At 45.3% G+C, this 27,198-nt stretch overlaps 1 protein-coding gene and 1 pseudogene across 1 annotated transcript; one reads left to right on the top strand and one right to left on the bottom strand.

The window, feature by feature from the left end:
* Positions 1-3,106: 3,106 nt before the first annotated feature.
* Positions 3,107-6,011, bottom strand: sst1.2 (somatostatin 1, tandem duplicate 2). Its single transcript, XM_057050424.1, has 4 exons — positions 5,858-6,011; positions 5,594-5,766; positions 3,281-3,499; positions 3,107-3,187 (listed from the first exon to the last, which is right to left on the bottom strand). The coding sequence occupies exons 2-3, from the start codon at positions 5,762-5,764 to the stop codon at positions 3,293-3,295; spliced, it is 378 nt and encodes a 125-aa protein (XP_056906404.1). The 5' UTR covers positions 5,765-5,766; positions 5,858-6,011; the 3' UTR covers positions 3,107-3,187; positions 3,281-3,292.
* Positions 6,012-14,277: 8,266 nt separating this feature from the next.
* Positions 14,278-16,415, top strand: LOC130535345 (uncharacterized; annotated as a pseudogene).
* The last annotated feature ends 10,783 nt before the right edge of the window (positions 16,416-27,198 follow it).

Here is a 27,198-nt window from a genome sequence, read left to right as displayed (position 1 = left end):
GTTTGTAGTCCTGAACCTGGACCCTGGTCCTAGTTCATTTCTGATATAATCATCAATCTGGGTTAGGGTATTGCTTGCTGTATTTCCCACCCATCTTCAGGGTTAGTTTTTAGATTTGCATTTAAAACAATGAAAATTGCTTCAAGAGAGCAGACATCAGTTGACCAGTGTTGATCTGAACCAATCACAGACAAATTCAAGCTCAGATATTCTTTAGGTTTCTTGTCGACTCGATTGGAGGTTAACTGTGAGAGAAGTTCACTCAGCGTTTGTGTTCCACAGGGAATATTTTCTCTAAACTGGTAGCCATGTCCTGTTGAGTGTTAATGTTCAGTAATATGTGGAATCTGTGGGAGATCCATGAATAATCACAGCAGTTAAAGTGTTTGTACACTTCCCCACTGTTCTACCAAGAACACTGATCAAACTCCGCTGTGAGAAAGGAACACAGCCACAAACATCTTTGGTTTTCAAAAATATCTTCAGAACTTATGTTCTGCGTTGTGTTCAGCGTCAAACAAAACCTATAATGATGGCATTTGATTGGGTGGTGTTTCTACTGTATAGGAGTGAAGAGAACAATGCCCAGAGTACCACACAGAGAAATGTATAAAAATAAAAATTTCACAAAAATAATTGGAGAACTTGTATCATTCATAAATTCAACAATCAGACAAGTTGTTTCTGTGTGGCAAACATTAGCCTAAGGAATGGCTTCTTGCAGTCCCAGACAGCACACAAAAAAATAAAGGGGAATAACACCTGGCATGTAAAGAAGGGTGGAGCTCATGAGGGCATCTGACATCAATAAAAAACACAGGAAGCAAATGGAAAATAAAACAGGAAACATCATTATTAACTGGTTTTCTAAGAGATACAATTATTCATTCATCTCTAGCTGCACTGACCTGGCTCTTCCAGTGATGAGATGGCTGGACTTCAGCAGTCAAATGACTATAATCCAATGAAAGAATGTACTGTTTTTCACACTTGTCCGACCGTTATCATATGATGCAGCACCCAATCCGACTCCCAAGAAGTGTCTCACATGGATGCTGAGTGGAGGAAGAGTTTTAACAATTGTCTTAAATGATTAAATTATTATTATTAAATTACAAATGTAAAAAATTCAAAAAATGCTGAAATTGCATGCCCATCTGCCACTTGTCTGTCTGCCAACGTGCCTGTTTGTCTCACTGTTTTTTTTCCTTTTCCATTTCTTGAAACATGACACTGCATATGATTTACATCATATCTTGTACACTCATTCACAGAACATTTTTTTATGTCCCTGCACTTGATTTGTGTCCTTGTCTTTCCATCTATTCTCTTCTTTAATTGTGTTTCCTTTTGTTATTCCCTTGTCCTCGATTTTCTCCAATTCCCTGTCACCATCTTCTTTTTCCTTCTCTCCATTTTACTTTCTCTCATTTTGTCTTCGCTCAGAGGGAATCATCTGGATTCCTGCTGAGCATCAGCTACAGGGACATCGCATGATGTTTTCTGGACTGATAATCTTGGTGTGTGTGTGTGTGTGTGTGTGTGTGGTGTGTGTGTGTGTGTGTGTGTGTGTGCATGATTGATTAGTGTGGACCGATGGATACATTCAAATCCAGTTGTTCAGCTCACAATGTGGAATCTGCTATAGAGAAGTATTGTTCAACAACCGTACTATGCCATGAGAGATTGTGAGGTGTGCCAAATGATCCAATTTCATTTAATTTTTCTAAAGAAACTAATATTACACCATTGTCGAATATCTGTGCTGTAAAAATAATTTATTTCCTTATATCTCAGTAGGTGGCAGCAGGTAACTCATTATCTACACGATGCAGAGGTAGCCATGTGTGTGACAATGTACTTGTGACAATTCTGGAGATGTTTTTGAAAAGAAAAAGTCCAAACTCTGACAATATTCGGAGCCTGATGAGGGCCCCAGTATGAGCAATACAGTGAAAGCTAGTTTTCATTTGGATTTACTTTCACCGAGACGCGAAAACACAGACTCCATTGCTGTTCATGGGCGGAGAAAAGTTGCCCGACAGTGCCATGGAGCCAAGTAAGCTTAAACACCATCTGTAAATGGAATACCAGTTGCTCTTGCTTCTGTCAATTTTTCTTCTCATTTTATCTCTTTCTAACCTCTCTATGTTTTCTATGTTTCCATCCCTTGTTGATTCATTAAAAACATAATATAAAATCAAAGCCTAAAGTGCCAGCAATGCTAGTGAAGTGTATGAGAAGTCGCAGCCTGGATTTTAGTTTCAGTTTAGTAAAGTTTTATTTTGTGTATTTTCGAGTGTGAGACAGAGCTTATTGTAGTTTTGTTCAACTTAATTGGTACTGGAGCTGTTTTCAATTAGTGTCTCTGGCTGATAAACATCTAACAGGTTGCAGCAACCCCCCCCCCCCCCCCCCCCCCCCCACACACACACACACAGAGCATTCCACCTGATAATACTTTCAATATATTTTCCATTATTCCACTATGTCAGCTTATTTCCTGTTTATGATAATGTATGTTAGGCATCAAATCAGCAGCAACTGCCTGTCTGTCTTTCAGGCTGTTTGCCTGTCTGTTAAGTGTTAAGATTATGTTTGCTCTCTCTCTCTCTCTCTCTCACTCGCTCTCTCTAATTTCCATTAAAGGTTCATTAGACTAAACCATCTGTTCAAACATTGATACCTACAGCAGTTGACACACATTTTTCAGTCTCATGAACCAGACTAGATCAATCCAGACAAGTCCAGACTCGGACCACAACACATGTGGTCCGAGTCTGGTGAAAAGCAGTTATTCTGCTTTTACCTCAAATCGTTGTGATTGGTCCACACCAATGTGATTAAAAAGATTTGAGGTTATGGGGGAAAATTAATGATTCTCATCTGAACATGTTTTTTCTTCTGGCTTTTTCCTTAAAAATCTATTAATCTGTTTACGTTTACAACACTTCAGAATGGAACAATAGATTTTTCATTATGTTTTGTAACCAATGAATAAATTGCACTACATGAAATTTAAATGTTTATGTCTGAAGATGTTGTCTACAAAAAATAAGAATTCTGAGTGTTTTAGTTGCATACAGAAAGAAGATGGAGCCACACATTTGATTATTTTTTTAATCACTAATTGCATTAAATACTCAGACAAAAGCAGCTAGAAGCCTGTTCTTTGGTCCTTCTAGCCCTAAAGAGAATGATGGACAGGTGAAAGCCATTATAAGTGCGTAAGTAATTACACAAATGCAGATAAAGGAGAGGTTAGAAACAAACTTGGTACCTGGGCAGAGCTTTAACAGGAAGTGGGGCCCTTCCAGTAGAAATTCTTACAGCCTGCTTTGCGCTCTGGAGGGGACAGGTTGTTGGTTGTGTCAGCGGACCGCTCCAGGTTCATCCTGCCTCCGGTAGCCATAGAAACCACCTCTGTGTCTCGCTGGCCAGTACCCTCTGGCATAGACATCTGAGCAATCAGGTCCTCCACAGCACGTTTACTCCATTCCTATAAAATGATGACTGCCTTGAGAATAGATCAGAACATCTTACCAGAAGTCTCTACAACCAGACAGCAGCATTTCCCCAACAAACAAAACCAACCATATACTTGTTTTCAACCACGAATCCCCTACTTTGCCCTGTTGACTAACTTCTGGAAACCAGCTGGTACCAGCACAGTACCAGCACAGTACCACCCCTCTGCACCAGCAATTTGGTTTTGTGGTTTTCAACACCACCCCTAACATCATCCATTTCCACTGCTTATCTCACCTAGGCTTTTTAATGGCTCCACTCCTGCCTTTGCAATCAAAAACACTATTGGCACTATGCTCTGGCCTTGTTCTCTCCTTTATATCATTTATATGCTCTTTTTTGGTCAAATCATCTGAAGTCTGGAACTTGATGTCATCCTCAATTCCTCCATTAACAAGTACATGACCAAATTGGCCTGCTTTCACCTCAAGAACATTTCCAAATTCTGTTCAAGTCCCAACCCAGATAAAATCCTCCCTGTGACTTCAGTGAACCCTAGGAAGGCTCCAGTATGTCCTGAACTCTGTAGCTACAGTTCTCACTTGAACAAACCCAATGCAATGCATCAACCCTCACTCCATTCCTGTCAACTCCTCTTATAAAATCCTGCAACTCACCTATGAATGCTTCAGCGCTGTTTCTTCTGGTATCTCCCAACACAATATGTCGCCATAACACTGAATTAATTGATTAAATCAGTTGATGAATTGATTAATAATATGATCACTTTTAGCTGACTGATAAACATCCATCCATCCATCCATCCTCTACCGCTTATCTGAGGTCAGGTCGCAGGGGCAGCAGCCTAAGAAGAGAAGCCCAGACTTCCCTCTCCCCAGCTACTTCTTCCAGCTTGTCCGGGGGGGATCCCCAGGCGTTCCCAGACCAGTCGAGAGACATAGTCTCTCCAATGTGTCCTGGGTCTTCCTGGGGGCCTCCTACCGGAACACCTCACCAGGGAGGCGTCCAGGGGCCATCCTTACTAGATGCCCAAGCCACCTCATCTGGCTCCTCTCAAGGTGGAGGAGCAGCGGCTCTACTCCGAGCTCCTCCCGGATGGCAGAGCTTCTCACCCTATCTCTAAGGTAAAGCCCAGCCAGCCTAAGGAGGAAGCTCTTTTCGGCCGTTTGTACCCGTGATCTTGTTCTTTCGGTCATTACCCAAAGCTCATGACCACAGGTGAGGGTAGGAACGAAGATCGACTGGTAAATCGACGGACCGGTGCAGAATTCGCATTACTGCGGATGCCGCACCGATCTGTCTGTCGATCTCCCGCTCCATTCTTCCCTCACTTGTGAACAAGACCCCGAGGTACTTGAACTCCTCCACTTGGGGCAGGATCTCCTCCTTGACCTGGAGAAGGCACTCCACCTTTTTCCAGTTGAGAACCATGGCCTCGGATTTGGAGGTGCTGATTCTCATCCCAGCCGCTTCACACGCGGCGGCGAACCGATCCAGTGATCGTTGGAGGTCACGGGCCGATGACGCCAACAGGACCACATCATCTGCAAATAGCAGAGACCCGATCCTGAGGTCACCACACCGGACCCCCTCAACACCATGACTGCACCTAGAAATTCTGTCCATAAAAGTCACGAACAGAATTGGTGACAAAGGGCAGCCCTGGCGGAGACCAACCCTCACCGGAAACGAGTTCGACTCACTGCCAGCAATGCGGACCAAACTCTGACACCGATTGTACAGGGTGTGGACGGCCCACATCAGGGGGCCTGACACCCCAAACTCTCGGAGGACTCCCCACAGGATCCCCCGAGGGACACGGTCGAATGCCTTCTCCAAGTCCACAAAACATATGTGAACTGGTTGGGCAAACTCCCATGCACCCTCGAAGACCCTGCTGAAGGTGTAGAGCTGGTCCACCTGATTGATAAACATCTAGATCAAAACAGCCAACTGAAGCAAAAGTGCAAAATTTCACAGAATGGGGAAATTTATGGAAAATGTCTAAAATTAAACTCAATTTTTTTCATTTGACTTGAACAAATAAGAGATTAAACTGGAACACTGTAAAAACACTCTATTCCCATTTTTTTGGCTGTCTCACCTGTGAGAGTAGTCCTGCACCATGAACATGCTGCAGCAACCGGTGGTGACGTACCTCCATCTCCAGGTCTTGGTTCTGGTTTAGGTCTCTGTCAGGTTGAGAGGACACACCCTGAATGCATAGAACCAACGTTGTGAGCATCAAGATGGTGGAACTATGGATACGTTGCATACCTGCAGAAATATGAAAAACAGAATAAAATGTTTAATCACAAACTCTTGAATAAAGAATAAAACATGAAAGACAAAAAGAGAATATTCATACTGATGGCTGGTCTGGGCCTGCTGCTGATCCTGGTCTTGAGTTTGGTCTAGGCTTTTCTCTTGTCCTGCGACAGTTTTGAATCATTGTACCCCACCCCCTTTGAGTCATGTGACAGGCAGTGTCTTACTGGCTGCTAGTGATGGAGGAATGCTGCCGTTCAATAAGAGTTCATTGGAGTTTATTGCCTTTTAACAGAACTGGAGATAAAACAATAAAACGGTTCTAGCAGAACAAAGATGGCATCCAGATGTCTGTCTAAGCGCAAGCAGAACTAACGAGGCATCAGCAGATTAGCAGAGCTAATTAGCCTCACTGACTAAAGCAACAGCTGACACAAACTCAACATTTACTGAGAACAAACAAGCATACAACACAAACCAGTGACATCAGGAAATCCCAGCATGCTTAGCAACAACAGGGCAACCAGAACAATCTGTGGAAAACTGATGTAAAATTAATTTAATCTGTTAGTCAAAACAGATAGAAATACACAGACACACGTACACACACACACACGCATAAACAAGGAGAGAGAACTGGCTCCCGCTGACATGATGCATTTCCCATCTAGTGCCAAACTTAATCAAAAATAATTAAACCTGACTCAGTTCTAAATTTAACTCTAGAATAGTCTTTCAAAGATATTATTACTTTCTAAAGAATAGAACTGAATCTTTTTCTAAATGTTTGATTAAAAAACCAACAGGTCTTAAATGACATTAAACTAAAGGGTCAAGCTTTTTTAAGACCCTGAGTTGAGGCAAATATTTAAAAAACATAACCCAACTTCATTGAAAACCTCTCTTTACACCTTTAATTTTATTCGCTGGATTCTGCACAGCTCTCATTTGCAAAAACACTCCTGCAAGTAGAGAAGCATTATCAAAGTTAAAGAACACAATAACTAGCATAATGAGTTCACTGCTGAGCTTTGTCACATTTGTCACCATGTCATTAAAATGGCCTGTGTACAACGGTAGAATAATTGCAAAGAATGTTGGGAAGGAAATCTTGAAGGATGAGATAAAGGTATCTGGACACAAAGAAAAGACCAGTTCTGCTCCAGTATCCTGAGGAAAGGCCATCAAGACCTTAGCAAAGATGTGAGGATATGAAGATGACAGGCTCAAGTGGGAAGCTTCTTTATAGGTGAGAAAAGGTATTAAGAATAATTGAACTAAGACTGGGATGGCAGAAATACAGTATATCCATGTCACCACTACTGACAGATATCTGAAAATTAAATCTGAAACAACTTGAATACAGTTTCAGGAGGTTAGTAGAATTACAACACAGTTCAGGAGATGCAATCACAAACAGTTGTACCGCAAACATGGACAAACACTGGCAACTAATTTGTCACGGAATACATTGGTTAGAACCCCAACATCAAGACTTCCTGGGAGCTTCGATGGAGATGATGTGGGTGGAGAATAATTTCAAATAAAAGTACATTTGTGTCTTCGGGATAATCTGAAACATGCAAACAGCTCAATGTGCTGGAGGGCATGGCCTGAAAGAATCCCGCTCCCCCTATCAATGACTAGATTAATGGGTGAGAGAGCCTTTTTGGGACTGTGTCATGTCGAACATAGTTTGGTGGGCATTCCTTTCATTGATGGATTTCAACTTACTTTGATGTTATTTGAATCATTTCAATCATTACATTATCCTGAATTAATTAATGCACAACCACTGGAAAATGTTATTTTTCTTATTGTCTTTTGTGCTAGTATGCTATTTTCATATTCACATTACAGTGATTTAAACTTAATGTGTCAAACAAACTGTAAATTTAATTGATAACTGATTTCTCTGAACGTGTTCAATGACAAGTTAGGTTTTATAATATCTGGATTTATTGTTAGATTTATTGAAGTTCCGCTTCAGTTTACAATGTGGTAGGACCAGTATCTGCAGACACCCTCATGTTCAGCCTTGAATTACATTTGCCTCCATCTTGGAACACCGAACACGAGACTTAAAAATTTCATTTTAATTTCATTTTAATTTCTCTTATAGACTTTGGACTGCATTACATAAGCAATCATTTGATTAACTTGGTAATGTAAGCCCATTGGTGCTATGTAGGACATCATCATTCTATGCTAATTGATTGAAACTAAACCACAATTTGAGGGGGGTATTGCAATCTAATAATTCAAAGTCTCATTTCCACACATCAGGGAGTGCCACAAAGCTCTTATTGCATTCTGTATAATTCAGTGTCATTGAGTTGATACAGTACAGCGTAATGGTCTTGGACCAGCCAAGAATGAGATGAATGCTGTCCTGGGCAAGGGGCACAGCAAAAGTCCTTTGACTTTCTAGAGCTCAGTTTCTTTCCTGCCTGAAAGTGACTCTTTCCTTAGAGTGAGGCTGGACCAAATAATGGGCTCCAGAGATTTCCAGTTACTTCTTCAAGGTCCAGCCAATCTCAGTGTGATGTCGGCCCACATTACAGTGTTACGTAAATGGTTCTGGAGTTGACTCAAGAGGAGAGGAGATTTTTTTTTTTTTACAAAAACACTTTATTTACAATTTACACAGGGACACAAAACACCCTGTTTAGAAACACACAGAGTAACAATAATAATAATAATAATAATAATAATAATAATAATAATAATAATAATAACCACAATAAAAAATAGATAAATAAATAAATATTAAGAAAACAACAATACAATTTATCCCACTAGGGGGTGTGCAAAGTGCAAATGATCCTCCATAACAGTTCATAATACATTTCTGTGACACCATACTCACTCACTTTCTACCGCTTGTTCCTCCACTGAGGGTCGCGGGGGGACTGGAGCCTATCCCAGCACAATGGGCGGAGGCAGGGTACACCCTGGACTGGACACCAGTCAATCGCAGGGCTAACACAAAGACAAACAACCATTCTCTCTCACACTCACACCTACGGGCAATTTAGAGTTTCCAATTAGCCTAATCCCCAATCATGCATGTCTTTGGACTGTGGGAGGAAGCCGGAGTACCCGGAGAGAACCCACGCAGGCACAGGGAGAACATGCAAACTCCACACAGAAAGTCCCCAGCCTCAGTCCCAACCGGGGATCGAACCCGGGGCCTTTCTGTGACACCATATATCGCAGAATTTGCCAAGGTCGTTTATCATTTTATAAAACCAAACTCCAACGTCAGCCCACACCGGACATTGCAGCGCCACACAGAGGCGGCCTCACTATCTCCAGTTTTTGAAATTTTGTTTTTCCTAGAGATGTAAATTGCCATTTTGGCCTCACCACAGATAAAATTTAGGAGTTGCCACTTGTTGCAAGCCACTTTGTTGTACCCTGCACTGAAAATAAAAGTTCTAATAGAAAAAGTTTCATTAAAACCATTAAAAACACCTTTTATGACATTAAAAAGTACAGTGAGCCTCTCACACTCACTGTACGCATGGAACACAGTCTCTTGCCCGGAGCAAAACAGGTGCTGGTCCAACACAGTGAACACAGCAGTGTTCATAGAACACTGAAAGAAGAGCATTCAGGGCAACGGCCTCATGTAGGATCCTCCACTGGAGGACCCTCCAGCCGGGGCGTGCTCCATCCCTTCCCAGCTGATCAGCCCACACGCTGGTGCTCCTGTTTGACAGTCCTCTCCTGTTTAGTACCCTCACGCAGTTGTCTTCTTATCGACCGCTACCAGGGAGAAGGTCTTTGCTGGTCTGAGGAGAGGACCGTCTAGATTCCCGAGATGGGCGGCCAGCCTGATCTCTGGGAAGATGTCCTCGCTGTCAGGTTTGGTCCCCTGGCCATAGTCCTCAAGGAGATGACTCTCTCTCGTGCTGAGTCTGTTCTTCCACAGCCGAAGCAGCCCCTCGGCTGCCTGGGTAGAGCAGATGCCCAACAGGGAACCCACTGCCTCACTCTGCCTACGTACCACTATTATTATATCGTCCGCGTAGGCAGATAAAACAATTTTTTTGTAAAAGGACAGTAAAACCATGCCGTCCAAATTTGTACAGATCTTAGAGAGGAGGGGTTCGAGAGAGAGAGCGTAGAGCATTCCAGAGAGGACACAGCCCTGCCGGACGCCTCTACGCACCATGAAGGGGGCACACAGACTGCCATTGAACTTCAGCATATTCGCAGTATCACAGTACAGGACGCGGATCATCGCTATGAAGCCAGGGCTGAACCCGAACCTCTCCATCACCTTCCAGAGGAACTCACGTCCTCCTCCACACATCCACCAGCCTTTTCCTGGTCTAATAAAATGAGACCGGTATCAACGTCCAATGACCTCGAGACTTCCAAAATATCCCGAATTAGGTGGACGTTATCTACTATGGACCTGCTTGGCACACAGTAAGTCTGGTCCCGGTGGATGACCTGCTCCATAGCTTCCCTGAGCCTGGAGGCCAAAGTCTTGGACAGAATCCTATAATCCATACACAGCAGAGACAAAGGGTGCCAGTTCTTAATCTCCTGCAGGTTGCCCTTTTTTGGCAGGAGGGTGACCACCGCTCTCCTACAGGACAACGGCAGGGAACCAGAGGCCAGGCTCTCGTTGAATACCTCCAGCATGTCATGGGCCACAATATCCCAGAAGGCTTTGAAGAACTCTACCGTGAGCCCATTGACACCTGGAGCTTTCCTTCCTTTCATGCTGAGGAGGGCGGCGTGGAGCTCGTCGAGTTGCAACGGCCTGTCCAGCCGCAAGTTTGCCTCCTCAGAGACCCGAGGAAGGTCCCCGCAGAACTCATTGAACAGGCCATCATCCCTGCAGTATTCACTCTCGTAGAAGGAGGAAAAGAACTCCACTGCCCGCTTCCTTATCTGGCCCGGCTCCACGAGTTCCTGCCCTGTGCTCGAAAACAGTGAATGGATTATTAGTTTCTGTCCACGTTTTTTCTAGCGCCCAAAAAAGAAGATAGAGGGAGCATCCATCTCAGTGAGGTCGTGTATCCGGGACCTGACCAGTGCGCCCTGTACCTGATTGTCCAGCAGGCTGGCTAAGGCCATTTTTTTGGATTGGAGGATTTCAATACACCCTCGATCTCCTGTGGAGCTGCCAATCGCCTCTAGCTCCACTATCCCTGTCTCTAGGTCTTTTATTGACCTGCGTGTGTCGTGCGTGGCATTGAGAGTATACCACTGGCACAGGAGCTGTATCTCTAATTTACCACGGTCCCACCACTATCCTAAGCATGTAAAATCCAATTTTTTCTTTCGAAACTCTGACCAGAAATGACATAAAACCTCTCTAAAACTATTGTCCTGTGCTAGGCTGGAGTTAAAATGCCAGTATGCACTCCTGGGCATAATGTTCTTTATAGTGACTTCACCTAAAACCAACAAGTGATCGGTAAAACCAACTGGCATGATGTTACAAGTCAAGTCTGGCCGAGGAGATCCTACCGTCACCTAGGCGGGACCAAGTGTATTGCCTGCTGTTTGCGTGCATCCTCCTCCACCCATCCACCAGGCCATGAGAATAGGCCAGCTGTCTCAGACAATGTTGTGAGGCTGGATGAGGCTCTGCATGGTCACAGTCTAAAAAAGACTCTGTGCAGTTAAAATCCCCACCCAGGAATAAAAACTCTTCATCCCCACAACAATTTAAAGCAATGCTGACTTTTTCTAAAAAGCTCTTCTCTCTGTACCAATGATGGGAGCATAAATATTAATAAAAACCAAGGAGTGGTTCTGGAGGCGCGTCTTCAGCAAACACCGACCCCTCACCACATGCTCCACCTCCAGGGATGATGCAGTGAAGCCCCTTGAAAAAAGGAGGCCCACTCCACCACTGAGGGTGGTGTTGTGGCTCAGCAGCGCCTGCCCTTCCCACTCCTTCTCCCAGTCCGCTTCGATGCCTCTGTCGCTGTGGGTCTCCTGGAGGAACACGACATCAATGCGTTTTCTTCTTGCTGTGTCGAACACAAGTGCCCATTTTTTTGCATCCCTGGCTCCGTTGACATTCAATGTTCCAATTTTGAATGTATTCATGGCGAGGGAAAAAAATCAAAGACAGTTAAAAAATAAATACAAGGAAACATGGTAAAGTTTTTTTTCAATTCAGCTCTTTCCTCACCTTGTCCATGTGCTTCTTCAGCCTATAAATTTCTGGGTCGGTGAGATCCAACGTTGCCTTTTTCCTAATTAGGAAGCTCGCTGACCGGATTAAAAAAGGAGCCTGTCAGGGAAATATGTTCCCAGATCAAGGCCTTTCATGCCCTTAATCTGTGCAAGGAACTTTTTAAACAGGCTTGGAGGGTACAAGTCAAAATCCTGCCCGTCTGGCATTGTGCCGGACAGTTCGTTGCAGTTTGACATGGACTCGCAGTCGCTGGTGTCTGTGCCTGCGGCTACATCCTCCAGCCTTCCAGTTTTACCCCCCTTGTCCTTCATAGCGCTTTTCTGCTTGTTCCACCGCTTTGCGGGAACAAGCCACCACTCGGACGCACCACTAGTGCCCTCACCTGCGCTCGCTGCTCCCTCACCTGTGTCCACTGCCCCCCAACCTCGCTCCCCTGTGCCCACTGCTCCCTCACCTAGCTCCCCTGTGCTCACTGCCCCCTCACCTCACTCCCCTGTGCTCACCCAGCTCGCCAGCCACTATCCCTGGCACCCCAAGTTCACCTATCACCTGACTCACTCTACCCAGCTCACCTGTATGGATCATGTCCCCAGTCTCTCCTGCCTCACCCAGTTTGACTGTTTCGCCCATTATCTCACCATTTTTCCCCAGTTCATTTGAATCACACAACCATATCAATCACCCCACCACCCAAATCACACACCACCCCAGTTAAATCCACCTTCCCCCCGCTTCACCACTCTAGCCATTCATTTCCACGACTATCTCTACATTCTCACTCCGTCCACTTACCTCAGTCTCACTCACGCACTCGCCCCGTTTCTCCTCCGCGTGCGACTCCGCCATCGCTCCGTCCGGGACAGCGGGGCCTCCCTCCACACTGAACCACCGCCGCCTCGCTGCCAGATCCCTCACCAGGAACTCGTCGCCAATAAACGGCGGCACATTGGACAGAGTAATCCGTGCCGCCGGTTGTGTCAGCAGAGTCACTTGGACAAACAGTCTGCTCACAGTGATCCCCGTCTCCACCAACTTGTTAACTTGTTCCACCTTTTCCAAGAACAATACGACCGCCCTGTTCATTTGGGCTGCGGATTTAACCGAGCTGTGGCCAATTTTTTGGTCCACAGCCATTGCCACCTCCTCCACACTAAGCACGGAGCCAGCTCCCACCTTGACTCCGTGCTTCCTGCTCAAGCCGGTTAAGCCGGCTTTGGCAGCCATGACGGCCGCACGTGGTCGGCCACCCCACACACTCGCACAAGCACTCGTTGAACCAAATAAAAACCCGAAAAACACCACAATAAATTAAACTATATTGTTCAGCATTCACTCACACACAAGAAAGGATAGAAAAAAGCACTTTCGCACAGTTTTAGCTCGCTCAATTGCTCGCTCGCTCCTCCGCTCACACACGTCTCACACGAGGAGAGGAGAGGAGAGGAGAGGAGAGGAGAGGAGAGGAGAGGAGAGGAGAGGAGAGGAGAGGAAGCCATGAATGGGTGACAGAAGCCTGTCAGATGATCATGTTTCTGTTACCCGGCAGCCTTGGCCTATAGCAGCTTGGCATCTGATGATCTTGTAGGTCAGAAGAAGAATTTTATAAACAATAATTTAATGAGCAGCTCAAGAAAAGAAGCCAGCACAGGTATTGACCAACCTCATTACTGACCTATGCACTGATCTGCCGACCTCTGACACACCAATCCGCTCATCTCATATACTTATGTTACAGCATATTGGATCAGCTGGAGGCTTTTTAAAGAATTGTTTGGGTATCCTAATAATAACAAATTGAAATAGTCCAGCCTGGAAATAACAAATGCTTGTCAGCATCATGCTGGGTCAATATTTTTCTAATCCTTATAATGTTTAGCAAATGAAAAAAGAGGCTTCTAGAGAACATTTTTATACATGAGTTAAGAGATAGATCTTGGTCAAACATTACTCCAAGATTCATCTCAGGAACGTTAAAGGCTAAAGGGATATCATCTCATCCCATCATATCATAGCCTAATGTGATCTAAAGAGGTCATCCAAGGCCTTATGTCTTTAAGACAAGCCTGGAACTCCAGTAACTTCTCTGTCTCCTCTGGTTTCATGAATAAATATAGAGTGTCAGCATAGGAATGTGGCCAAAAAATGTTTCCTAATGGACACATCTACAGAGTGAAATGATTGGTCTAAGTACGGTACCTTATGAAACTTCATTATTAAACCTTCTATATGAGAAGGTAGCATCATTAACATTCAACAAACTGGTATCTATCTGATAAATATGATATAAGCCAGCCTAGTGCTGCCCCTATAATCCCAATCACATGTTCCAGTCTCTGTAACAGGATGCTATGATCAACAGTAGCAAAAGCAGCATTGAGGTACAGCAGAACCAGCATAGAAACCAGTCACTGACATGAAGCTATGAGAAGCTCGTTATTAACTTTAATATGTGTGGTTGCTGTGATGAGCTCTAAAACTCTCTAAAAACTCAGACTGTTCCTCTGCAGGTGCGCCAGTAACTGTCACCAGGAGGGTTGGATACAGGCCAATAATTTGCAGGATCCAGTGATGTTTTTTTAAGCAACAGTTTGATTATTGCAACCTTGTAGAACAATTGATCTAGCAGGAAGAGAACTGCCAATTAATTGTAAATCATTCTTCACCCTAAAAGAGGTCAAAGAAGCAGTGATGGCGGCAAGATCAAGCTCCTCCCCAGGCCCCAGCAGAGTCCCATACAGAGTATACAAGCAGTGCCCCAAACTCCTTGTACGACTCTGGAAGATCATGAAGGTGATCTGGCGCAGGGGAAGGGTCACCACTCAATGGTGGTCTGCAGAAGGAGTCTGGATTCCAAAAGAGGAGGATGCAAGTAACATCGAGCAGTTCCAAATCATCTCGCTGCTATGTGTCGAAGGGAAAATCTTCTTCAAGATAGTGTCCCAACGGCTTACAGATTTCCTCTTGAAGAATGGTTACATAGACACCTCAGTACAGAAGGGGGGAGTCCCAGGTGTTCCGGGATGCCTAGAGCACACGGGTGTGGTTTCCCAACTGATGCGGGAGGCAAGGGAAAACAAAGGCGACTTGGCAATACTCTGGCTAGACCTATCAAACGCCTATGGATCCATCCCCCATAAGCTCGTCGAAACAGCATTGACAAGACACCATGTGCCAGGAACCATCACCAACCTCATTCTGGACTATTACAACAACTTCCATCTGGGGGTAACGTCAGGATCATTAACATCCGCCTGGCAACGCCTGGAGAAAGGTATTATAACAGGCTGCACTATTTCGGTGCCACTCTTCTCCTTGGACATTAACATGATCGTTAAGTCGGCTGAGGTGGAATGTAGAGGCCCCTTGTCAAGATCTGGCACTCAGCAGCCCCCCATAAGAGCGTTTATGGATGATATAATACAGCAGTGGGCCGGGCGGGACTGGGCAGCTTCTCCATACCCCGCTACGACAAAGCCAGAGGGAGGGAGAAGCGGAGTATGGTACAGGATGAGATCAGAGCAGAGGTGGAGGAAGATCAGAGGGTCAAGATGGTGGCTATGTACCAACAAGGCGCCTGGACAAGGTGGGAGCACGCCGAACAGCGAAAACTCACCTTGCCGGAGCTCTGGAGACTCGAACCCCAGCACATCAAGTTCCTCATCCAGTCAGTATACGACATTCTCCCAAGCCCAACCAATCTGCAGTGCTGGGCCTTAGCAGCCACTGCGGCATGCCATGAAAAAAGAGAGCCACCCTTGAACACATCCTCAGTTGCTGCCCGAAGGCCTTGGGGGACGGACGGTATTGCTGGCGTCACGACCAGGTGCTTAGGACTCTGGCAGACACAGTCAGTGCAGCAATCAACAACTGTAAGTACCAGAACACTCCCAAGCAGTCCATCACCTTTGTCAGAGCTGGGTGAGAAGGCACAACAACAGCCAAGTTCCTCTGGAGGGCTTCTCACCACGGCACGGGACTGGAAACTGCAAGTCGACCTGGGAAGACAGCTCAAGTTCCCAGAGCATATTTTGGCCACTTCACTCCGCCCAGATATGGTGCTAACATCAGAGTCAACGAAGCAAGTGGCCCTGGTTGAGCTTACTGTCCCCTGGGAAGACAGAGGAGGCCAATGAGCACAAGAGGGCCAAATATGCCAATCTGGTAATCGAGTACCAGAACAACAGCTGGAAAGCCCGCTGCGAACAAGTCGAGGTGGGGTGCCGGGGTTTTGCTGGCCAATCATTACCCCGCACTCTAAAACTCCTTGGCGTAAAAGGCCAGCTGTGCAGAAGAGCCATCAAAACCATCATAGAGGCTGCGGAGAAAGCTTCAAGGTGGCTATGGATCCGGAGGGGCGATCCGTGGAGTAGTGGGCCACTTAGACGCAAGTCGGGGGCTGATCACCCCTGGTTGGGTCACCCGAGCGAGGGTGTTTGATGATTAATGACCCGAAACACCCTATGACCTCGGGTTCATCACTGATGATGCGTCCAAGTAGCACCTAGAGGTGTATTCAATAACCATCAAGTGTGTTGGGATGGGATCTAAATGACTTAGATCTTTGAGAAAAAAGGGGTAAAGGAGTTTAAGGGCTGGGTGGAGGTATGTTCCCACAGTCAGCACATCTGGTCATGGTCTAGCTGTTACGGTTTCAGGGGCTGTTGCTGTTGTAGCTGTTGGGATGGCATGATTAGATTTTCCTTTAATTGTTATAACTTTATCAGTGAAGAAGCTCATAAAGTCTTCTCCGCTGATTGAAGAGGAGCTACATGGAAAGGTGGATTTCTGCCCTCCAGTTCAGATGGGTGATGCCAAGAGTCAGGCTTTCAAATTAACAGGGGGCCTTGTTTGGGTCTAGGATTAATTAATAACTTGGAGTGATAGATTGCTGTCAGGGACCAGACGAGAACCCAAGAGTGACACCAGAGTTCGGTTGAACACAGCTTTATTATCAGGAACAGAAGGTAGGCAGGATTTACCAGGGAGCAGGCAGGATCGAATCGTCACCAAAAATCCTGATTATTTGTACACAAAATCCATCCTCCTTTCTTTCCTCAAGAAGATTTCAATTACTCTGTTGTGCAGATTATCCGTGCGTTTCAATTCAATTCAATTCAATCTTTATTTATATGGCACTTTTCATACACTAGGTAGCACAAAGTGCCTCACAAAGGATAAAAACAGCAAAGAGAACAAGAGAATCAAGAAAAGGACACACACACACACATGCATACAACACACTTACACCCACACACACAAACAAGCTGAGACATGGCTGGGCACCGAGACCTGAGGCGAAGGAGACGCCACCTTTGGAGGCCCACCAGGCCGAGGGAGGTCACGGTCCGTGACCACAGGTGGTACCGCCACAAAGACCACCCCGACCCGGACAGACCGGAGGCTCCACACCAAAGCACAGAGCCCCCTAACCACCCAGGCCAGAGTCGACAATGGGACAGCACCCCCAGCGGTAGACCGGAAACATCTCCCAGTCTGGCAGGCCCCCATGAGGAAACACCATGAGGAAACACTGGAGCTAAAAACTGAAGGACTGAAACAGTAAATGGGATAAAAGGTATAAAAGCTAAAAACTGAGGAACTAAGAATTGAAGGAGTAAAGCAGTACTAAGACTAAAACAGACTAAAACAGTAAATAGGATAAAAGGTGTAAAGACTAAAAACTGAGAAACTAAGAACTGAGGGAGTAAAACAGTAAAACTATCAAGTAAAATAAGGATAAGACATAAAAAAGCATGAGGACATAAAAGAAATTAAAAATAATCAGAAAATCAGTTAAAGGCCTGATTAAAAAGGTGTGTCTTGAGCCTCTTTTTAAAAATCTCAACAGTCTCTGCGGCCCTGAGGTTCTCCGGCAGGCTGTTCCACAGTCGGGGACCATAATAACTGAAGGCCGCTTCCCCGTGCGTTTTAGAGCTTACATGTGGAATGGTTAAAAGGCCGGTGCCGGAGGACCTCAGAGTCCGCGAGGGTTGATAGAGTAAAAGCATGTCTGATAAATAAGTCGGGCCAAGACCATTAAGACATTTAAAAACTAATAAAAGAACCTTAAAATCGATCCTGAAACGCACGGGTAGCCAATGCAGCGATTCTAAAACCGGTGTGATGTGCTCCCGCCCTCTGGTCCTCGTCAGCACTCGTGCAGCTGAGTTTTGTAATAATTGTAGGTTAATAACGCTCTTTTTTGGAAGACCAGAGAGCAGGGCATTACAATAATCTAAACGACAAGAGATAAAAGCGTGCATCAGCACCTCCGTGCTGGCCTGAGAGAGAAACGGGCGGACTCTGGCTATATTCTTCAGGTGGTAAAAACCTACCTTTGTTATGTTTTTGATGTGTGGAATAAAACTAAGCTCAGAGTCAAAGATCACACCCAGATTTTTTACATATTGAGATGGCTTAAAATCCTTTAATTTTGGTACAAGTTTCTCTCTCTGACCTTCAGGACCAATGACTAAGACTTCTGTTTTGTCCTGGTTGAGCTGTAGGAAGTTTTCTGCCATCCATGATTGGATATCTAGAATACAGTTAAAAAGGGCATCAACTGGCCCTGTGTCATCAGGAGCCACGGCGATGTACAGCTGCGTATCGTCAGCATAGCTGTGGAAGCTGATGCCGTGACTCCTGATGACGTCCCCAAGAGGAAACATGTCAAGATTAAAAAGGGTTGGACCTAAGATTGACCCTTGGGGAACCCCACATTTTGTCTCATGGATTCTCGAGGAGCATGTATCCATACTTACAAAGAAGCTTCGATCAGTAAGGTAGGAGGTGAACCAGTTAAGAACAGTACCAGAGAGGCCGACCAGGTTCTTCAGTCTATTCAATAAAATATGGTGGTCTACTGTATCAAAGATCTGTGATGTTGATGGCAGACATGGGAGTAGTGGTGGAGGGGCATGTATGGTGCAGCGTGCGGGGGGTGAGCGTATATGTGAGTGCGAGTGGGGGGCGGAGTGTTGGTGTGCATGTGTTTTAACCAATAGTCAGGAGGTGGATGTTGTGCAGGAACGGACAGTCAAGTCAATGTTCAAAGATAGAAGCCGGGACCCCTCATGGTTTGGGTGAAGGCCGTCCCATTTAAAAAGATGGGGTCTATTTAAAAAGGCAGCAAAATTGTCAACGAAGGGGATACTGTTGCCCAAGCAGTACCCCTTCAGCCACAGGTGCAGCTGGCGAAGGCGGCTGGTGATGACATCACCGTAGCGAGGTGGGGGAAGCGGGCCGGAGATAATTAGCCGCTTCCCTGTGTCCAGCAGACGGTCCACCAGGGAGATGAAGTCCTGCTTCAGAACCTCCGACTGCTGAAATTTGAGGTCGTTGATGCCGGCTTCCAGAACCAGCGTGGAGGCCGAGGGGTGCTGTGCACTCAGCTACAGGGCCGAGGATGTAACCTCCGCAACACGGGCACCGGGGTGACAGAAGGTCTGGCCATCGTGCACCGCCACATGCCTGACCATTGAGGTCCCGACCACCAGCACCGCGGGGGTGCGCTGCACCTGAGTGGCCGCCTCTGATCGTCTGGAGGTGCGGCGGTGGTGGCGAGGAGCCTGGGGATGGTGGCGCCGGGTCGTGGCTGCTCCTGACCAGGATGGTAGCGGAGGGCCAGGTCGAGCGAGCTGACCCTGGTTCCTCGTCTGGTAAGAGCCAGCTGGATGGACAGAACCAGGAGGCGAGCTGGACCAAGCGCCCACGGGAGGGAAGTTCTGCAGGCTTAGGATATCGTACCTGTTATCCAGTGGCAGATACAGGGGCGGAGGAGGAGGAGATGGACAAGCCCCAGCGCCCCTGGCCACCACCGACCAGGCTTCCCTTGGTTTGAGCGGTGTTGAGCTCACTAGGGCTCCTGCTCCGTCCCTGGCGATGAAACCCTGCGACGCCGTGGGGTGGAGGAAGGAGGTGGAATGAGCCGCTCCTTTGTGCATGGCTCCCTGGCGGTGCCGGCGGGACTCCCCCGGTGCTGTAGCTAGAATTTCAGCGTTGATGGACCCGGTCCATGGCAGGGTGGTGTCATTCGTGGCCGTCGTGCTCCGGTCACCAGCGCCGGATGCCTTCAGGAGGGCGATATGTTTCGCCTGGGACATAGCAACAGTGGAGAGGTCCAGCAGGTCGACCCGCAGACCCTGTCCCTCGGACCTCAAACGGGCGATATGTTTCTCCTGGGTTGAGGCGACAGCAGATGACTCGAGTATGATTTTGTCCCTCTCCTTGAGTTCGGACTGGAGCCCGGAGATGCTCTCCCTCAGTTTGGAGAACGTGGGGAGGCAGGACTCACACACCGCCATCATGCCTGCAGCCTGAGCCGGGGGACAGCCACACTAGGCACCGTGCCAGCACACGGAGGTGAGTCCAGGTTAGCACCGTGGCTAAAAACAAGCCGGCGCTAGCAGCGGGCAGGTGACTCCGCGAGATCGATAAAACTTAAAATTTTAAGATCCTCCGCACCGATGTCTGCTCTTCAAAGTGATCTGTGTTCCGTGTAAAATGGTAACTGTTAGTGGACTGAAAAGATTTACTGTCAAAGCCATTTTCAAGACGGACTTTTCAAGAAAAGCTGGACATTGTTAAGCAAGGTCGGGCAACTCCGAAGCTAGCAAGCCTGTTACAAACGGGAAAAGGATTTGTCAGCCACTTTCAGTCCACTAACTACGAGTGGTACTCCTGGCTCACAGGCTCCGAGGAACGCTGCAAATTGTCTTGCTGGGAGTGCTTGTTATTTGCCACTGATCGACATGGTGTTTGGAGCCACACTGGATTTGTAAACTTGGCTTGCCTAACCAAGGCAGCAACGAGGCATCAAAGCACTGCCGGACACTTACAAGCGAGGGTGCTTTCCAAAACTTCTGGGGAAACCAGAGTGGATCTACAGCTGAGCGAGCAAGTGCGCAGGGAAACGGAGCTCCACAGCGAAAAGGTGAAGAAAAATAGGGAAATCTTAAAAAGACTGATAGACTGTGTTTGGCGGTGACCATCCCCGTGTCTACTGCTTCTGTTGAACGGACATTCTCAGCCCTAAAGCGAATTAAAACTTATGCCAGAAATACGACAGGGCAGGCTCGATTTTCAGCATTAGCGTCGATGGCGATAGAAAAGGACTTCTTGATGGAACTGAAACGCATGGATAATCTGCACAACAGAGTAATTGAAATCTTCTTGAGGAAAGAAAGGAGGATGGATTTTGTGTACAAATAATCAGGATTTTTGGTGAGTAAAATCAAAAATCCTGATTATTATACTAAAATGTTGCTATATTCCTAAATAATTTAGCGTGTTGGGGAGGGTCAGTGTGGGAATTTCCCAGCATGCTTTGTGGCAGTGTGTCTGTGGGTTCAGGTTGGTGTTAACCCTGTTTTTGTTCGTTGTAAATGTTATCTTTTGCAACTTTCAATGTTAGTGTTCTATTTATTGAGTTCTGGTTGTTGATGTATTTAATTACTGTTTTAATTGCTGTTTGCACTTGCACACCATAAGCCAGGTTATGTGTGTGATTGAAGACCTCCCTTCGTTCAGTGTCTTCAGTGTTTAATTAAGTGACTCTATTCTGCAGTACTGCAGAATAGGTTGGCAGAAGTCTGTGTCTGAGTGCTTCCACAACCTAAAACCCTGACTTGCCACAATAATATTACAATTGTATCAGGTTATTTTTGATGCTTTAATTTTAATGTGTGTTGCAGCTGTAGGGTTGGATTGCAGCCACTGTGATATTGATAATCCCTCCTGGGCTCCATGAGTGAATTCTTGACATTCTGGTACTGGTCCGAATACCACCTGTAGTCTCTTTACGTGCTGCTGAGGACCGGGAATTCCCCAGCCCGAACACCTTGCGGAGCTCGGCAGCGAAAGCGGAGAAGGTGGAGCAGGCCTCCAACTGGTGTTCCCACTCGGCCGTTCCCCAGAGCCACGCCTGTTCGGTGAGGTGCGTGATGGTGTACACTACCTTGGCGGCCTTCGTCGAGAACGTGTGGGGCTGCAGGGAGAACAGCAGGCAGCAGGTTACCACGAAGGCGTTGCAGGTCTCCGGATTGCCTTTGTAGCGTTCGGGTTCGGCAACCCGAGGTTCAGGACCCTGTTGCAGTAACACAGGAACTGAGGTCGTTACGAGAGGAGCGGGAGGGTTCAGGCACGCTGACAGCCGGCAGAGCTGTTCGGAGTGCGCCGCGAACGCCTGCTCGTTCGCCTCCGTGGCCTCCTCAGGCTGCTGTAGAATCCCCTCGATCCATTCCAGATGGTCCAGCGGGGACGGGTTGTGCGCTGGGTTCATTGCTGGCCAGATTGTACTGTCAAGGACCAGACGAGAACCCAAGAGCGAAACCAGAGTTCGGTTCAACACAGCTTTATTATCAGGAACAGAAGACAGGCAGGATTTACCGGGGAGCAGGCAGGATAGAATCGTCGGGACAGGAAGGGTCGAGACCAGGCGGACAGGCAGGCAGGAAAAATGCTGGAGAGTCATGTGAACCACAGAGGACAATCTGGCAAGGAGGTAGCGTAGCGCAGGGAACTAAAAGGAGCTCGTGATGGCGCTGATTCGCCACAGGTGCGCGGGGCGAAAGAGGACTCAAGGGCGGGGTCACCCACAGCTGTGACAGATTGCTGCCTCTCCTCTTCCTTGACTAGTACCATGAGGAATATGATAATCAGAACAGGTAGGAGGAGTAGATTCATTTAAGCTAGCATACTCCTCCTCCTGCAGCCAGGTCTCAGTAAGACAAAATAAGTCACTGTGATGATTGATCAGGTCGTGCATTTACAGGGATTTATATAAGAGATCTACTTATCAGAACACATATAATGGTGCTATTAGTTTCCACTACTCGTGCTAGTAGTTGTATTCATTTTAATAAAATTATTGCAGGCATAACTGAATCCCACCTCCCCGTGAATTTTATAACTAATTTGTGGCATATGTTAAAGGCCAGTAACTTGTGGCATAAATTTAGGCACTCTTATACGAAACATAAACAGCATATTACCCAAGCGCAAGTTTAGAAGAAGAAAAATAATTTTCAGGTTTACATATTTTTACAGCATTGAAACTGCCGCGTGACAACGTCACCACATATCCTACTTACTGTGGCTTGAGGTGCCCTATTGCCCTCTATTGGCCAGCCACCAATACTCATATTTCCGCTTGAACTAGAGGAGATGCATTGATCACTGTTGATTACAGTGATGTGTGTCTGTAGGGTCTGTATATGTGTTTGTGTATGAATGTATGCCTATATGCAAAAGTATTGATAAGTGTGTATGTATGTATGTGTGTGTGTGTGTGTGTGTGTACATATATATATATATATATATATATATATAATATATATATATATATATATATATATATATATATATATATATATATATTCCTAATTTGTGCAGTTATTTTCTTTTCTATTTTTTCACCCATCCCTTCCCGGCTCCACATGTACACCCCCCCTTCCCCCCGCCCCCCTAGAATTTTCACATTCGGTACTTTGCATGTGTGTGGCGATACTAACTCTTTATGCTGCTGTAAGCCACCGATTTCTCATTATTAGACTATTAAAGGTTTATTTTATCGTACTTCCCACAATGCATCTTCTGAATGTTCTGGTGACATCTACAATGACCCTAAGAACAACAGTTCACATTATTATCACAAGAGATATGTTTACATAATTATAAAAAGAATGATTTATATTATAATAGAAATTAAAATGAAATATAATTTATAATATAAAGAATACATTATAATTTATACATAATTCTTTTTTTGAAGAAACGACTGATTAAAATAAGTATGGATGTCATCCGGCATGTACGAGACGCCAGAAATAAGACAGAATGATGCCCAGAAATTTATTTTACGCTTCCCTGAATATTATACAATCTTGGCAATCTTAGAAAACGAAAGTCCAAAAATTAAGATCAATTTTAAAGGTACCGAACTAACTTCTGGCAAAGCTGTCTAGTGCAGCCTTGTTCTGTGTTTGGCGTCTGCCGTAAAGCAGAAGTTGTTTGACGCATGCACAGAAGCGATACAGAGCCGATGGGGATTTCAGGGGCAGATCGGGTACTGACTGGGGTCTGCACCGGAAGCAGTGCTGGGTGACAGGTCTGCAGCCAGATTTTCTTGGAAATATTTGCTATTTAAGAAAATTACTAAGGGTTTTGTCTTCCGCAACGTTTTAGTAAGTTTATGGCCATGTTATCATCTGTACCTGCTAGGCTAATTGTGCGAAGGACACGTAGCTTGTCACCAAGCAACCGTGTCTTCCAGACCAATGTAAACGCTGCCACCTGCCAGGGCATCCGTAATACACAGGTGGACACCCATCGCAACACTGTCGTGTCGACTTACCGAGACTCGAAAGGGGGAATTCTGGATGATAAAAAAGCAAATGGGAACTCTTTCGTGCAGTACCAGAAATTTACCCATAGATGGCTGTCAAACCTAGACAACCGACGACGTTCCTGGGCAGCTCTGGCCGTCCGAGGGCGCAACAAGAACCAGTATTGGGAAGAGAGCCATGAAACATGCAGGGCTGTATTGGCCCCCGTTGGTTTCCTGACTGCTGCAGCTGTTGCATTCTGCCTAAGGAAAGATTCGGACAACAAAGGTAGACAGTTTTTATCATGTCTGACATACTACTATAAATAATAATCAATGTAGTTAATATAATTTGAAAGCTGAAATTCACGAGCTATCATTTTAAAAATTCAGTACATGATGGCTTGTTAAAAGCTGTTAAAAAAAAGAATCGCTGTGTTCGAATTTGAGTAGGCAAGATACTTTTTGAAGATGCCAGATAGAATTGAGTTGCAGTCCTCCAACCTGGTGTCTGGAGAGATTTTAGTCAAATATTGTGCACACATTTGTGGCAGAGTTCTAGATTATTGGACAGGGACCTGAGGGGTTATGATAAGATAAGTTACACTGTATTGAGCCACAAAAAGAATGGAGAGAGCAGACATCAATCAATCAAGCAAGCAATCAAGAAGCAATGTAATTATACACATTTTTATACACAATTAAATATTACATAATATCAAGAAGTTTAAAAAGGGAATTTAAGGAGATGAGATGAGAATAAGAACAGAAGTTAAAAAATAAAAAGGCAACATTCAAAAAACTAAAAGGCAAATCTAGACATTATTGCACATAGGAAGTTAATAAACTCAATGGAGGTATTGTATGTGATATTGCACATATTGTTTAATTTATCTGCATTTCTTATTGCATAGTAAGCAGGTGAAATACTCTGACTGGAGAAGGCCCTGATGTATCTCTCCTTAAGACAGTGGAGGTGAAGAAGCTTGCTGCTGAAGGAGCTAGCAATGATGTTGCAGTCTCCTGCAGGGGGTGGGAAGTGTTCTCCAAGATGGACAAGATCTTTGCCATCATCCTCCTTCTCTCCCACCACCTCCAGAGGATTGAGGGGGCATCCCAGAACAGCTGGCTGTCTTTAGCAGCTTGGTATAGCTCTTTCTGCCTGCAGTCATTATGCTGCTGCTCCAGCAGATCACTCCATTAAAATGCTCTGATGCTAGAACAGAGTCATAGAGGGTCCTCAGAAGTGCTCCTGAACAACCCAAGTTTTCTGAGCAGGTTGAATCTGCTCTGACCTTTCTTATAGAGTGTATTTGTGTTAACAATCCAGTCCAGTTTATTATTCAGATGAACATCCAGGTACTTCTAAGAGTCCATGTTCTCAATGTCTGTTATCTCGATGTTACCACTTGGGGTGGAGTTTGCCTGCCAGTTTGAGTTTGCCTTAAAGTTAGAGTTAGCCTAAAATCCACCACCAGTTACCTGATTTTCAGGCAATTCAGCAGGCACCAGTCCACAAAGTCCTGGTTGAGTTCTCTGTACTTTTGTCCCAGTCAGTGATGATGCCAACAATGGTGGTGTTGCGCCCTCCTCCCTTACACTGAGGGACAACAAGTTACCTAAATAGCAGCTGCACTATAAAGGGAGAGGGGAGGAGGTTTCTCTCTCTCACTCGCTCTCTCTTTTCTGCAGATGACAGTGGAGGTAAGAGCTGTGGTGACTCTCCTGTCAAAGACATCTACAGGGCAATCTGATGGTGTCCTGTCTTTTGGTGGCTTCTGTTGGTTTGCAAGGTTTCCCCAGGTCTGACGGCCCACTGCATGGTTGGCCCAGTGAACCTCCCTTCGCTTCTTTTATCTTCTTTTCAGAACTTTCTTTGTTGAAATGTTGTGAAGGCTAGTCTGGGGTTTTGTCCCCTGAAAATAAATGTTTATTTGGATCATTGTCGTTTGGCATTTTCTTAGTATTATCAAGTACTGTGGCTGGGGCCCTTGTTCTGTAGATGGCAGTTTGCTGTGTGGTGAGAGAAGTCTGCAGTATAGAGATTGAAAAGAAAGAAGGCAAGAACAGTCCCCTGCAGGGCCTCTGTACTGTAGATGTGTTTGTGTATGAATGTATGCCTACAAATAGTGTAAAGTATGATAAGTGTGTATGTATGTTGTGTGTGTGTGTGTGTGTATATATATATATATATATATGTCGTATTTCTGGCATATATTTCTGTCGTATTTCTGGCATATATTTCTGGCATATATATATATATATATATATATATATATATATATATATATATATATATATATATATATATTCCTAATTTGTGCAGTTATTTTCTTTTCTATTTTTTCACCCATCCCTTCCCGGCTCCACATGTACACCCCCCTTCCCCCCTCCCCCTAGAATTTTCACATTCGGTACTTTGCATGTGTGTGGCGATACTAACTCTTTATGCTGCTGTAAGCCACCGATTTCTCATTATTAGACTATTAAAGGTTTATTTTATCGTACTTCCCACAATGCATCTTCTGAATGTTCTGGTGACATCTACAATGACCCTAAGAACAACAGTTCACATTATTATCACAAGAGATATGTTTACATAATTATAAAAAGAATGATTTATATTATAATAGAAATTAAAATGAAATATAATTTATAATATAAAGAATACATTATAATTTATACATAATTCTTTTTTTGAAGAAACGACTGATTAAAATAAGTATGGATGTCATCCGGCATGTACGAGACGCCAGAAATAAGACAGAATGATGCCCAGAAATTTATTTTACGCTTCCCTGAATATTATACAATCTTGGCAATCTTAGAAAACGAAAGTCCAAAAATTAAGATCAATTTTAAGGTACCGAACTAACTTCTGGCAAAGCTGTCTAGTGCAGCCTTGTTCTGTGTTTGGCGTCTGCCGTAAAGCAGAAGTTGTTTGACG

The sequence above is a fragment of the Takifugu flavidus genome, chromosome 12 (assembly GCF_003711565.1).
Source record: "Takifugu flavidus isolate HTHZ2018 chromosome 12, ASM371156v2, whole genome shotgun sequence".
NCBI lineage: Eukaryota > Metazoa > Chordata > Actinopteri > Tetraodontiformes > Tetraodontidae > Takifugu > Takifugu flavidus.
This window is presented reverse-complemented; position numbering and strand designations above follow the sequence as displayed.

What these genes read in the sequence shown, in the direction of transcription:
- sst1.2 (XM_057050424.1), bottom strand. Translation starts at nt 5,764, where the DNA reads ATGCAACGTATCCATAGTTCCACCATCTTGATGCTCACAACGTTGGTT. An exon ending in GTGCAGGACTACTCTCACAG is followed by an intron (nt 3,500 to 5,593) that starts GTGAGACAGCCA and finishes ATCATTTTATAG; the next exon opens with GAATGGAGTAAACGTGCTGT.